This window comes from Sylvia atricapilla, chromosome 24, assembly GCF_009819655.1.
Source record: "Sylvia atricapilla isolate bSylAtr1 chromosome 24, bSylAtr1.pri, whole genome shotgun sequence".
In the NCBI taxonomy this organism is placed as follows: domain Eukaryota; kingdom Metazoa; phylum Chordata; class Aves; order Passeriformes; family Sylviidae; genus Sylvia; species Sylvia atricapilla.
Genome location: NC_089163.1, coordinates 426,637 through 438,964, shown reverse-complemented (window position 1 = coordinate 438,964; position 12,328 = coordinate 426,637). Strand labels below are relative to the sequence as shown.

At 60.1% G+C, this 12,328-nt stretch overlaps 1 protein-coding gene across 1 annotated transcript; it reads right to left on the bottom strand.

The window, feature by feature from the left end:
* Window positions 1-1,743: 1,743 nt before the first annotated feature.
* TENT5B (terminal nucleotidyltransferase 5B) lies at window positions 1,744-7,438 on the bottom strand. Its single transcript, XM_066335291.1, has 2 exons — window positions 7,019-7,438; window positions 1,744-3,234 (listed from the first exon to the last, which is right to left on the bottom strand). Exons 1-2 carry the CDS (start codon window positions 7,193-7,195, stop codon window positions 2,215-2,217), a joined length of 1,197 nt encoding a protein of 398 aa, XP_066191388.1. The 5' UTR covers window positions 7,196-7,438; the 3' UTR covers window positions 1,744-2,214.
* Window positions 7,439-12,328: the final 4,890 nt, after the last annotated feature.

Below are 12,328 nucleotides of genomic sequence, written 5' to 3'. Positions count from 1 at the left end.
CCAATTGCCCCCTCACAGGAGGCAGCACAGTATCACTGCAAGGTCTAGAAAAATTCAGGTTCAACCCATTCACAAGAGCCCCCCACGCACACTCCATAAATCAAAAGTGCAATCTCAATGGTAGGTCGCCCTGTCGAGCTGTAGGGGATCTTTTTGAACACCTCAGAGGGGAGGAGGGAATCTCAGTTTAGTGTGTCTGTGGGTAGGAGCAGCCTGTAAAAACCATGCTACATGGCATCTACACTCAGTTCAAAATGCAAGAAATAAATCTCACCTTCCTCGAAGCCACCAAAGTGGCACACTTGGGCTCCCAAAAGCAGCCCTTAAACCAGTTTTACCTCGCACTGGGAATTCCCAAGCTCCCAGCCCAGGGATGAGGCTCTGGGGAGTTTGGGCCATGAAGGCAAAGCTGTGCAGGGAGGCAGCTGAAACCTGCAGCGAGCACAGGGTCAGTGCCAGTGCCCAGCCCCGGCCGGGCCAGCTCCAGCTGGGTTAGTTCAATGGAAGAGCCACCCCCAGCCCCTGCTCCCCACCCCAAAAAAGGTACCAATCTGGCTATACACATTCCAAGGATCTAGTCTTTATTTCAATCTGCCCGGCTATTACAGTTTTGTCACAAAAACAAAACGAAACAAAAAAACCAACCCCAAACCCCACAAGTTAGTAAAGACACTCGAGTAGGTCAGCCCCAGGGGAGCAGCATCCCAAGGGACAGCATCCCGGGGGGACAGCCAGCTGTGTGCCCACCTCTCCCTCCCTGCTCGGGGACACCTGGGAATCCCGTGGCCACGGCAGCCCAGGCACCTCAGAACACCACAGAAAGGGAAAATCTTTCTGTGCTCCGGACACCCAACAGCCTCAAAGCCACATCGGACTGAGGCAAACCCCCAGAACATGAGAGGGTCTGTTCAGAAGACATTCTTTTCCTAAGGCCAACTAACTTCACCCCCCCTTCTGCCCCCAGGCTCCATTTCTAGCTAGAGAATGAATTTCAAATGCTATCAGTGGCTCACACAGGGACTCACAGAGCTGGGAACAGGCTGCTTTGGAGAGAGGACCTGCCCAAGGGATGATTTCCAGCATGGAAGAGGTCTGCCCACCTCCCTGGAGGACACAGCGACAGCTGGAAATGACTGACCAGTGGCCTGGATGGTTTGTGCTTCAAAGGACAAGCCTCACCTTCCCCAATGGCCCAGCTGGCCTCTGACTTAGTGCATTAAAATCACACTGCATGTCAAAAAAAAAAAAAAAAAAAAAAAAAAAAAAAAGAAAAAAAAAGAATCGGAAGAGCAGCATTTCAAATTCCCCTAGAAAATACAGATTAGGTATGGCAGCCTGGGGCAGGACAAATCACCTGCCTCATCATTTAGGAACTCAACTACATTTTGGCACTGCAGACTTGGGAGCTTGAAGAAATCCATGTGTAGGTCCCTGCTGCCTTTTTTCCAGCAAGCTCTGCACAGCATTTCCCACCATTCACTCCCCCTCCCCAGTGTTCCCAGTTTCAGGATTTCCACGTAGCCATTCCAATCCCCCCTGGGTTATGCAGCCCCACTTTGCTCCAGCTGGTCCTCCACAGGCAGCAAGCCATGCCCAAACCCCTCAGACACAGAACCTGCTCTGGCCTCAGCCAGGATAAGAAATGATCTTGCGACCCTCCCCACCCACGACAGAAACATTTTCCTCTTCAGACATTCCCCACTCAAGCTCTGGGCCGTCAGCCCCTGCAAAAAATAATAAAGGTTTACAGTACAGTTGTGTTTGTATTGTTACAGGCACTTAAACAGGATTCTTTGGTCCTTCAAAGGAATTAGCCACTCTGGCTTCTCTCGGCAGAAACCACAAGTTTGCACACCCATAACACCTCCTGCACTAAAAAAAAAACAAAACCACAATTCAGATCCATTTCAGGGCAGTGCAGCTCTACCTTAGCGTAATTCTACAGTCTCCCCTCACACACCCCCCGCCCCACGGCCTCCACAATTCCATCAGGAGTCGTTTCCAGAACGCTGCACCTCCCATCACAGTGTACAGCAGACGAGTCTCGTCCCAACAATCCCGGGAACGAGACGCTCAAGCAAGAGTCCAGGAAGTTTCCTTTCGTTGCAGTTCTAGGAAGGTCGGTAGGTTTTATTCTGATCCCCCTCCCCACCCTCCCAACCCCACTAAGGCAAGGAAATACCTCGGAGGACAGCCCCTGGAGTCTGTCCTGGCTCAGTTACAGGGAAGCCACGTGGGGTAAGACTGATTGCAAGGCAGGAAGGGCTGCACGTGGGTCACGTAGTAGTTGAAGTTTATTTCACTGACATAAGGGGCTGGCTGGTAGTAGCAGGTAACGTTTGTGACGGTGGGGATGATGTTCTGCTCAGCCAGGACCCTCACGGCCAGCATGGCAATGAGGTTCAGGGTCTGCCTCCTCTCGTGTCCCATGAGGCAGACCGTGCTCTCATTGACCACCCTGTGCAGGGTCATCAAATAGTCATATCTGTTGCTCTCCATGCCCACAAAGTGGCTCTGCAGGTAACACTCCAGCTTCCTCAGCTGCTCGCCGATGTCGGAGAAGTCTATGAAAAACCTGGAGCACATGTACCTCTGCAGCGCCTTCATGTCCACCTCGGACTTGGGCTTGAAGCCCCTGACCAGGAGGTTGCAGTACTTGAGGAGGCCCCCGCCCCGGATCTCCTCGGGGTTCCTGGTGGCGATGACGCGGCTGCGCAGGTGCTCCATGGCCTCCTGGAAGTCCCCGTACATGCTCTCCCCGGTCACCGTGGGGTGGAAGTTCTCGGCCATGGGGGTCTCCGAGCACTCCCCGAAGAGCAGCAGCGAGTCCAGGATGATCTGGAAGGAGTCCACGCTGAACTCGAACTGGCGCCGCAGAGAGTCCACGAACTTGAGCTCCACGTTCTTGCCGCTGTTGTTGGAGAGCGAGATGAGGCTCCAGCGGTCGGTCTCGTTGCACACCTTCACCAGCTTCTGCACGTAGGCCTCCTTCAGGGTCACGGGCGTGATCTTGTCCTTGTTGACGCCCTCGGGGAGGAAGTCCAGCAGGCAGTCCATCACCACGTCTTTGACCAGCTGGAAAACGTCTTCGCTCTTCAGATCCACCCCGAAGATGAGGTCCAGGTCCTTGTAGCCCAGGCCGCTGTCCTGGTGCAGGACGTGGCTGGCTGCTGAGCCGTTCAGCCTGACATTGTGCACCGGGATTCCTTTCTTCTCCAGGCGGCTACGGACAACCTGGGACAGAGACAGAGGCAGTGAGAGGCAGGAGGGAATTCTTGGAGCAGCCTGGGGACAGCAGGATTCACTCCCGGTGCTTATATGGGTCGCCCCAGTGCAAAGCAGTAAAATAAAAAGCTAATCCACTGGAAATAGGTCACTTTGGAAAGGATCCCGAGTCCTGCCAGCAGCTGGGGGTGGCTCTCCTTTACTTATTCCCTGGCATTAGAGATCTGACTGCACAGGATCAGCTGTTCTGTCACCAGTGCAGTGTCTGCTCTCCCTGCCTTCCCCACGCTGACCTGGAGAGAGGTTTCCTGACCCGATTTTTGGGGTGGTCTCTGCCCTCTTCATCCCCTCAGAGCCGCAGTGACCAAGCCAAGAGCAGCTGACCCCAAGCTGACCCAAACAGGAGGTGACAGTCTGCAGCAGTCCCCACGGATTTAATCAGGGTGCCTCACTCCTTTTAGCCATCCCTTCGGCCTGTCAAGATTCATTAAAGGCAAATCAAGATGCCAGAGCAGCTCAAAAGCCCCAGCCAGGCGTATGCAAGTTCATGTCCCAACTAGTAAGTGTATCCTAACAATTTCCAGTGTGTCAGAGCTTGGTGCTGAGCTTGGCGTGCTATCAAGCACAAGAGGCAGCTTTCATCTTACGGGTGTTACGCCGGTGATTTTAATGCTGCCTGCTCACTCCTGGCACACCCAGCAGCCCCTCCAAAGCTTTGTTCATTTACAGGGAAGCTGAATCACCTGCCCAATTACTTAACAAGCAGGAGGCTAAAATAACCCCCAAGACCATAAAATAAACGACCTGGACACCAGATTATAATTCGAGTTTAACTCGGCTCAAAGATCCCAGGGAGATTAGGTTTGCACCTTCCAGCAGAAGCCCTTCCCACCTCTCATCCTGCTTTTGTGTTCCCCTCCAGCCATTTCCCATTTTCCTGGGAGTCCCAACCAGCCAGCCTAGAGCAAGGCCACGGCTTGAAAGAGCCAAAGCTTGGGAAACAAATGGACAAATTGGATCACCAAGAGCCAGTCAGACCAGGCCCTTCAGCCCTGTGAGCCTGCCCTAGTTTGAGAGGCCCCATAAACTCTGTGTTTTGGCTGCCCAAAATGTGAGTTTCAATTGAAAGCTGTATCACAAGGGCCAAACCCTCCTGGTGGGACAGTTCTGGGACAGAGCAGAAGAGCTGCAGTTCTGGTCTCAGCAGCAGTGAAACTGCCCCTCATGGGTTCAGTTTGGAGTGAAGAACACACAAAAGGTCGAGGACTGCAGCACAAACCCCTCATCACATCCCAGACCCTCAGTGACCACTCCAAGGGCCAGCAGCAAGTTCTGCTGCCTTCACAGACCATCCAGAACAAGCCCAGGGATGTTCTCACACCCGGGAGGCTGTCAAGGCTCACGAGGCAGTTTCCCTGGGGGTGCTTCCCCTGTGCCCCTGCCATGAGCCATCCTGCAGCGGGCTCCTGGCCAGCCCAGTGGTGACTGTCACATGTCAGGCAAGAGTCAACCAGGGAACTATTCACCACTGCCAGCCCCGGCCCCACGGCACAGCCAGCACCAGGAGCTGTTTTCCAAGGCAGACAGTTTGAAAAAATGAACCTGCTCCTAGAAGGCACCCGGGGTTATTCCCCCAAAGTGAACACACATCCCACAGGTGACCCCGGGGAGCTCCTGGCCTGTGCCAGCTGGAGCCACTCACCCGGGGCACGGCTCCAGCACTGCCTGAGCAGCCACAGGTCTGTGCTCCAGGCTTACACAGACCAGATATAGGTCACCAAGTGTTAGACACAGAGCTGGGCCCAGTGCTCGGAGAAGATCTCGTTCCAGATTAATTTCCTAACCCCAAAGAACATCTGCTCAACCCCTTTCTGGGCATGGCTCGGGACCTGCAGCATTCCAGACCCGTCAGCTCCAAGCTTACTCCAGTCCCCCAGGTCTGTCTGTGTGAGATACATTCAGAAAAGAGGTAAAACCCCAATTGCCCAAGTCAGCGTGGTCCCAAATCACCCCAGAAATCTCCAGCCTCAGAGCAGCAGGGAGCAGAGCACTTTGCCATTCCCCGGGAGCTTCCACCCACCAGCCCTCACCCGGAGCCTGTCCCCACTGGCTGCAGGCAGTGGGTTCAGGGCTGCATTTCCCCCAGAGGGCTGGATATTTCCAGGGTTAGGCAGCTGCTGACCTGCTTCCCAAAACAGCAGCTCACCTTCCGTGTGGTTGGGATAATTGACTGTGACAGCCAGGCCGGAGCAAATCCTGCTGCGTCCTGACCTGCCGCTTCCCACCTCCCACAACAACAACAACAGGATAAATAACTGCCTTTTGGGTTACTTGTTCCAGCTTAGTCAGCCCTAAACACAGGGTCTGCCGGCACAGGGCACAATTAGAGCCCTCAGTTACGCCGTGTTTGAAGCTGCTGCTGGCTGCATCCTTTTGGGCAGCCCCGGCCGCAGCCCCGCGGCCCCGGGCAGGAATATCTGGAATAGAACTGCAGCAGTATTTGCTGCTGCTCAGGCCCGTGGGGCTGCCCCAGCCCAGGGCAGCATGCTGCCTGCAGCTCCCTTCTGTCATCCAGCTCGAAGCTCCAGCGCTTCTGCCCCGACAGATGCGGCAGGAACTCGAGGAATTACAAACCAGCCTTTCAAATGTCACCTTTCCATCTCCCAGGCTTAACTCGAACTATTTCTCAAGCAGCTAAGGCTCCAAAATCCCGGTTATTGTGAAAGCCAGTTGGGTCTTAGCACGGTGAATAGGCTTTTTAATTAGAAGCCAGCATGCCCGATTTTACATTTGATGAGTCATTACTGAGGAATGAAGTCGCCTCCCAAATATGAATATGCATCAGCTCATTCGAGCTGCATTGTTAGTTTAATATTAATCACAGTTATTACTTGATGGTTAAGCTAAGAGGAGCTCGTGAACAAGCCGAAGTCTCGAGCAGGCTCTGGAGGATTCAGCCAGGGGTGCCCAGAAATCAAAGGACACGGACATTTGATCCGGCCTTTGAATTAATAACTCTGCCTCCTCCAACACGAGCCCAACATGTCCACCAGCACGAAGCCATTTCGTGGAAGCAGCTCCAAAAAAAAAGCCACTTTTGCCCTGGCCACACACATCTCACCGATTTTCAGGGCAACAAATTAACTCAAAAAGAGGAGTAAACACGTAAAAGAGAAGGAAACCGAGCAGGATCTATGGCACAAGCTGCAGCAGCCCCAGGGATGGGGTGAGCTTTCCAGGAGGGTCCTCCCAGCTCTGGGTGCTCCTGCTGCAGCTGTCGGCAGGGTCAGCCCCACCGGGACCCCAGGAGTGGGAACTGGGGCCAGCGGAGCACACAGCAGCCCCGGGGTGATGGGGGACAGTCCCCCCAAAACTTTTAACTGCCCCGCAGCAACCAGGCCAGGCTGGACAGGACTGGGAGCAACCTGCTCCAGCGGAGGGTGTCCCTGCCCATGGCAGGGGGCTGGAAGAACCAGATGCTTTTCCCAAATTCCACACCTGCCAGGAGCCCGGCAGCGTTTGCACAACGCTTCGCGATCCCCAGCGGGGCTCCCGGGGGTGTCCGGACACGGCGGACACCGAGGGGATTCTTTGGGGTCCCTCCCGAACCGAGCCCTCGAAGGGGCCCCGGGCAGCGGCCGCTGGGCCCGGGGCAGGCGGGGGCGGCCCGAGGGTGCCCGGGCTGGCTCGGGGCCCGCCGGGCCGCTTATCGCCGCCTCAGCACTTTTATTTTCTGCCTGCCCCCCGGCGGAGCGGGGCAGAGTCCACCGGGGCCCGCGGCCCCCGCGCTCACCTGCACGATGGTGCGCGGCCGCACCGACAGCGTGGGGAAGTTGCCGCGGCCGTGGATGGGCACGGCCTCCCCCAGGATCTGGTCCAGGCGCTGCACCTGCTCCCACGTCAGGACGCTGAAGCGGCTCCCGCGCTGCTCCGCGCCGCCCGGAGCGGGCCCCGCCGCCGCCTCCAGCATCGCCCCCGCCGCCCAAGGAGCCGCTCGCCCGGAAACTGCCCGGAAACCAGCCGGAAGTGCCGGGCGCGGAGGGGAAGCGGGAGGAAAATTTAAAAATAGGGGGGAAAAAACAAAACAAGACCAAAAAGACCCCCCCCACCCCGAGTGGCGCCGGCGCGGGGCGGCTGCGCGGGGCGCGGCGGGAGCGCGGTCGGTGCCCGCAGGGACTCGCACAAAAACCGGCCCCGGCCGCCCCCCGCCCGCCACCGGCTCCGCCGAGCGCTGCGCCCCCCCGCGCCCCGCCGCGCCTTATATAGCCCCGCGCCGCGCCCCATTGGCCCGCGGCCCCGCCAATCCCGGCCCGAGCCCGGGCCGAGTGGGAGGAGCGCGGCTGGACCCGGGCCAATGGAAGCGGCGATGAGGGGAGAAGGGGCGGGGCGATGGGCGGGCCCGGGCCGGCGCAGCCCCGCCCCCGAGGCGCGCGGGAATCCCGGCCGTGATTGGCGGGGCCGCGCGCGCCCGGGGACACGGGTGACAGCGACAGCCGCGGGGGGCCCGCCATACCCCAGGGCTGTCCTCGGTGTCCCCTGAGTCACACATGCCACGCCAGTGCCCTTGGATGTCCTGCTGGTGCCCCATCATGCCCTTTGATACGCCCTTGGTACCCTCTGATGTCCCACCGACACCCCATCGAGGCCCACTGATGCCCCATGATCTGATGTCCCATTTATACCCTGGTGGCCCACACATGCCCCGTGGTCTGATGCTCCATTCATGCCCATCGAGGCTCTACAGGCTGGCATCCCATTGATTCTCCCTGGAGTGACGCCTCACGGTCTGACACCCCATAGATATCCCATGGTCTGTCACTCCACAGCTCAGCGTCCCCATCCGGACACCCCCAGCTGCCCCAGGCTCTGGCCAACAGAGTCCTCAGGGCCCCCATGTGCCAGCTCTGGCGCCCAGGAGACACAGGGTCACACCCTGGGGTGCTGGAGCTCCAGGAGCTCAGACCCAGCCCCTCAATCCCAGTGCGTGGCCCAGCTCTCAGCTGAGCCGCCACCTCCTCCTGGGGCCAGACGTGTCCCCGGCCTCTGGCCACACACTTCCTTTCATCCCAACAATTCCCGTCCCTTTGCAGTGCTCATTTCTCCGCAGCGTTTCACCCCGCAGACATTTCCAGCAGGGCCCACCCTGCTGAGCTGGAGCCCCGGGGATGGACGGAACAACTCCAGCTCCACACCTGCAGTGGCCACTCCCATTTCCCCAGTTCCTTCTTGGAGCTGGGATCCATCCTTATAAGCCATGAGCCCCGCTGGGAGATGAGCCAGTGCTGATGTGTTTTTACACCCTCGCAGGGGTTTATTGCAAGAAGTCCCCTGAAAACTCCCAAACATCCACCTTGGGACTTTCCACCTTTCCACTGCAGAGCTGTTCCAAGATGCAAAGTCTGTCTGGGAAGCCAAGGCGTCTGCCTCATCCCAAGGGTTTGCTGCTGGGAGCTGGAGCTGGCTGCAGGAAGAGGAGTTGGGGTGCTCAGGAGCACCCACAGCTGGAGTTGGAGGGGAGAGAAGGGAAGGGGTGTCCCGAGCCCTGATCCCTCTGAAACACTCCCCATTCCCTGACAGCCAGAGGGGCTCCCAGGGGGGCTGGAGTCCCCTCGGCCGGGGTCCCCCCGTGGGGGTCCTGCTGTGGCGTTTCTCTCCCTGGCTCCCACCCGTGTCACCGCGTGATTCCACCAGGCTTCTCCACTGGGGTTAAAAGCCGCTCCTGGTACTCCCTGTGCGGCACAGCACAAGGGGAGCCCGGCTGGAAAGTGATTTTCCAAGGAACTTGATTTAAAAATCAGGCAGCTGCCTCTCATTGCAAAACTGCTTTGATGTTGCTGGCAAAAAGCTGGATCAGGACGGATTTCCCAAGAGGGGCCAAACGGCTTTAGGGATCGGGAGCCATGGATCTCTCCAGCCAGGGGGATACAGGGGGCCCGGGGGGCCTGGGAGACCGGGGGCCTGGGAGACCCCCTGCGATCCAGCCCAGGGCGGTGGGGCACGATCCAGACGTGGAGATGGCACGGACAAGGCGCTGCAGACCCTTCTGGGATGGACTCTGGTGCTGCCCGGGCCGAAGGGGACAGAGGTGCTGCGGGCTCCGGAGAAAACCTCGACCCACTGGACAGAGCCGACGCGCCCCGGCCGGACGGGCTGAGCCGCTCGGTGACATCCATCAGCGAACGATTATCCCAAAGGGCCGCGGGCAGCGAACCCGGCACTGGGAATGGCACCCGGGCCCTTTCCTTCCAGCTCAGCCCGGGCTTTATTCGTTTGTTTTGCTGGCAATTAAGGAACAATCATCGTCTTGGGGTGAAACGCGGGCGGATCCTGCCTCCCGGGGGTGGCACGAGGGTGGCACAGCCCCTGTGGAGCTGTTGGGGTGGGACAGGGACCGGGCAGGGGGACGGCGGCTCGGGATGCCGTGACCCCGCTCGCCCCACGGATCTGGGGCTGGCAGAACCCCGGGGCTGCCCCACGGTCACCGGCCCGTCCCCCGGGAGCTCAGCCCCGTGTGCGGGGAGGAGCGGGGACACCCCACAGCCGGGACCCCCGCCTGAGCTGAGCCCCCGGGGCGCTGGGGACCCTCGGCAGCCCCTCGTGCCCGTGGGCAGCGGGGAAGTGGGGCAAAGCAGCTGGAGGAGCAGCGGGACTGGGGCACTGGGTGAAAGTCCCTTCAGCCTGGAGGTGAAACGCACCTCGGGGACTCCGTGACCCGCGTGGGACCGGCTCCGTCCCACTCGGCATTAAGCAGGGCGTGTGCCAACTCCCTGAGCAAGCAGGAGGGACCAAGCCCTGCTCCCGGAGCCACCAACGTCACGCAGTGTCGCCGCGGGGAGCAGCAGCGCTGCTGGCGGGGTGGTGGCACCCGGTCCCGCTCCCACGGCAGCGCCCTGGCTCACGTCAGCCGTGTCCCCGGCTGTCCCTGTCCCCGCGGCAGCTGTCGCCGTGCGGGCACTGCCTGTGCCGTGCACAGCTGCGTGTGGCCGCCGCACGCGGCCCCGGGGCTGTCCCCACGCAGACACGAAGTGTCCCCGAGCGGATTCCCGGCGCCCCCACGCACCAAAGCCACCACGGCCGGGCAGACAGACACTGTCTCGCGCGCAGCTGTCGCTGTCCCCACACACTCGTCACCGTCCCCACGCCCACGCTGCCATCCCCACGCGTATGCCCCTGTCCACGTGCCCGCTGTGGGTTTAGGAGGTGGAGTCCTTCTCCACGGCCGTGTCCGAGTCCTCCCTCGGCAAACACAGCTCCTGGACACCTCCCAGTCGCTGCAGTTCACTGTCCAGCCCCGCTCACTCCCACACAGCCCATCCCAGAGGTGCCACCACTGCTGGCTGGTCACCCGTGTCCCTGGGGCAGTGCCACCGGCTGCTGTGCTGGCTGCAGTCGTCCAAAGAGGTGTTTTCCCCGTGCTGGCCACAGCAAGGCTGGGTTTGGCATGAGGGGCATTGTGATCACCCACTGCATGGCATGAGGGGGTGTCACTGTGCTGTCACTCTCTGGGGCCTCAGCCTGGGGTCCTGTGTCACCGCCCTGGACCCCCAAGCTCAGCCACATCCCATCCTGGAAAGGATGATGAGCGATGTCGCAGGAGAGGGGACACCCGGAGGCCCTGAGATGAAAGGGAGCGCAGGGTGTCATTACTGCAGGTGACACAGAGCTGGGGAATGGCACTTGTCACCTCCCCTGGCTGCTGCAAAATGCTGCCCGGGGAGTGAGGGGGACACAGCACTGCCAGGCTGTGGGGACAGGGACACAGCAACAACGTGGCCCCAGCACTAATGGCCCTCCTTGAATCTCCCCTGGGTGTCACTGGCTGGGGACATCCCTGTCCCCTCGTAGCATGATTTGTGTGTCCACAGGCTCGGTGGCTTCCCGGTGACACCATGTGCAGTTTCTCTTGGTGTGACCTGTGCCTTGACAGCCGTGGCAGGGGATGACCCAGCTCAGTGCCACTAATTTGGGCCTGGCAGGGAGCACAGCCGCTCCCTTCGCTTTGGCTGTTTGGGCCCCGGGTGACACCTGGGCAGCTGCGGGTGGTGGCAGCTCCAGGACACCCTGTCCCACTGCTGGTCCGGCCACTCCTCTTGGGAAAGCCGGGAGCTCTGCCCTGGAGGCTGCTGAGCCTGGCGTCGGTCACCTGGGGAATGATTTCATGGGCTTTTCAAGGGCTCTCGGTCCTTGCTGAGGCCATGGGGACAGTCCCTACCCTCCTGCCACCCGCTGCACCCCAGGCTTCGTGCTGGACCAGAGGGAAACTGAGGCATGGGACAGCCCATCTCCCGGCTGGGGTAGTTTCATGCTGCTGCAAATCTTTAACCCTCACGGATGGGGGCTGTGGAAGGGGCATAAACACCACTGCACACACATGAATGGGCAAGGTCATCCTGCTCAGAGCCCCTTTTCCGTGTCCTTGGTGCCACCACCAGGCTCCAAACATGCTTTGGGGGATATGGGGCTCACGGGGCACGCACCAGGAGCAGACATCACTCCCAGGGCCGTGGGGCCAGGGGGACACGCCAGGGCCCATCCAGCCCCCGGCCTCAGCACTGCGTGTGCCTTGGCAGTGGCTCAGCGGTGACAGCCCAGGCCCGGAGGGATCATTAGTCCTCCCTCATTAAAAGTTACTCACCCTTTGAGACAGAAAGAAGAATATCCTGGAAATGCCTGCTTTGGGGAGTTCTCGCTCTAAAGGCATGACTGAAGCCAGGCCGCAGGTGACGGTCCCCAGCACGTGAGTTACCTGGGCACCGCCCGCGGCGGCTGCGCTCCGGCGGCTCCCTCCGGTGGGCAGCGCCCGGCACCTCCCGTGCCCCCAGCCCCGAGCTGGGATGGCAACGCCGCTGCCCTTCCCCGGGGAGGATGGAGCCGTGCCTGGCTTTGCCTGTTCCTGCCAAAGCCTCCTGTCCTGGTGTCCCCCTGCCCTGGGGACAAACTAGCCAGACCCTGGGTGGGATGCCAGGGTGGCACCACCGAACCGGCACTGCCACGGGCCCCACGGCACCGCCTGCCCCACATCCCGGGCCACCTCATCCTGCCCGGGGACCCCTGCAGTGGGGTGACCCAGCCGAGGCCCGCCCCAGGCCAGGGGGACCCTGGG